At 53.9% G+C, this 1,413-nt stretch overlaps 1 protein-coding gene across 1 annotated transcript; it reads right to left on the bottom strand.

Annotated features, from left to right (window-relative positions):
* Nucleotides 1-453: 453 nt before the first annotated feature.
* Nucleotides 454-1,413, bottom strand: LOC122201341 (olfactory receptor 10Q1-like). The gene has a single exon (XM_042907212.1). It carries the CDS (start codon nt 1,411-1,413, stop codon nt 454-456), a length of 960 nt encoding a protein of 319 aa, XP_042763146.1.

Genomic DNA, 1,413 nt, shown 5'->3' on the forward strand with positions numbered 1-1,413 from the left:
AAACCCATGAACCGTGAGATCATGACCTGAGCCGAAATCAAGAGCAGGTCACTTCACTGACTGAGCCACCCAGGCAACTCTGTCATACTCTAAACACAAAACAAGAATAAGGCATTTTAGGTGAGATATCCTTATGAACATTTTCCAAGCAATCAGCTAATACCATTGCTTCTCAAGAGGAAGCTTCAAAGATAATAACATTGCTTCAGAATAAATGTAGACTTTTAATCCGTGGCTAAGTGAATAATAGCGTACAGAAATCTTGTCAGTTTTCAGTTTTAAAGGCTCAGAGAACTTTAAAAACATGAAAGTGAACTGTAGCAAACAAGCATGTTAGGGACAGAAGAAATGAAAATCCAAACTTTGGAGACATAAATATAAATCTGGCATTTGTGGGTAAGGGTTTCACTGTTGTCCTATGCTCAGGGACCTGTTTCAAGTCCCCCTGAAACTTCAGAGAGCTTCAGCTGTTCCTTTGCGACTGATGGCCTTTTTCAGGGCACCTTTGACATCCTTGTTCCTAAGGGTGTAAATCAGCGGGTTGAGTAGGGGGGTGATGAAGGTGTAGACTAGGGCAAACTGGCGGTCCTCATCCACCGACGAGCCCGATTGGGGACGCAGGTAGACCAAGGCACAGAAGCCATACTGCAGCAGGACCACGGTGAGGTGCGACGAGCAGGTGGAGAAGGCCCGGCGGCGGCCCTCGGCGGAGCGGATGCGCAGGATGGCGGAGGCGATGAACACATAGGACACACAGATAAGCAGGAAGGGGACGGTCAGCACGAGGATGCCCACCACGTAGAGCACGGCCTGGTGCACGCGGATGTCGGCGCAGGCCAGCCGCAGGACCGGAGGCACGTCGCACAGGAAGTGGTTGATTTCCCGGCGGTGCCCGCAGAAGGGCAAGGTGAAGATCAAGCAGGTGAGCTGCAGGGAGAGGAGGAGGGCCAGGCCCAGGGCGCACAGCACCATCCGGACGCACAGCTTCTGGGTCATGATGAGGGTGTAGCGCAGCGGGTGGCAGATGGCCACGTAGCGATCGTATGCCATGATTGCCAAGAGGAAGCAGTCAGCGCCGCCAAGCGTGAGAAAAAAGAACATTTGGGCCCCACAGCCAGCCAGCGGAATGGGTTTCCGGGCGCCCCAAAGGTTGGCAAGCATCAGAGGCACCACCACTGTGGTGTAGCTGATCTCTACGAAAGACAGGTTGCACAGGAAGAAGTACATGGGGGTGTGCAGCGAGCTGTGTGTGCGCACCGCCCAGACGATGGCCGCGTTGCCACAAAGGATCATCGAGTAGAGCAGGAGGAAGAGGAGGAAAAGGAGGGCCTGCAATTCGGGGACGGTGGTGAAGGCGCGGAACACGAACTCGGTGGGGCCGGATTGGTTGAGGACGGGGCTTCTGGCGAACAT

Source organism: Panthera leo, chromosome D1 (genome assembly GCF_018350215.1).
Source record: "Panthera leo isolate Ple1 chromosome D1, P.leo_Ple1_pat1.1, whole genome shotgun sequence".
Classification (NCBI taxonomy): domain Eukaryota; kingdom Metazoa; phylum Chordata; class Mammalia; order Carnivora; family Felidae; genus Panthera; species Panthera leo.

Bases quoted from the DNA above. Each gene is read 5' to 3' on its own strand.
- LOC122201341 (XM_042907212.1), bottom strand. From the start codon at position 1,413: ATGTTCGCCAGAAGCCCCGTCCTCAACCAATCCGGCCCCACCGAGTTC.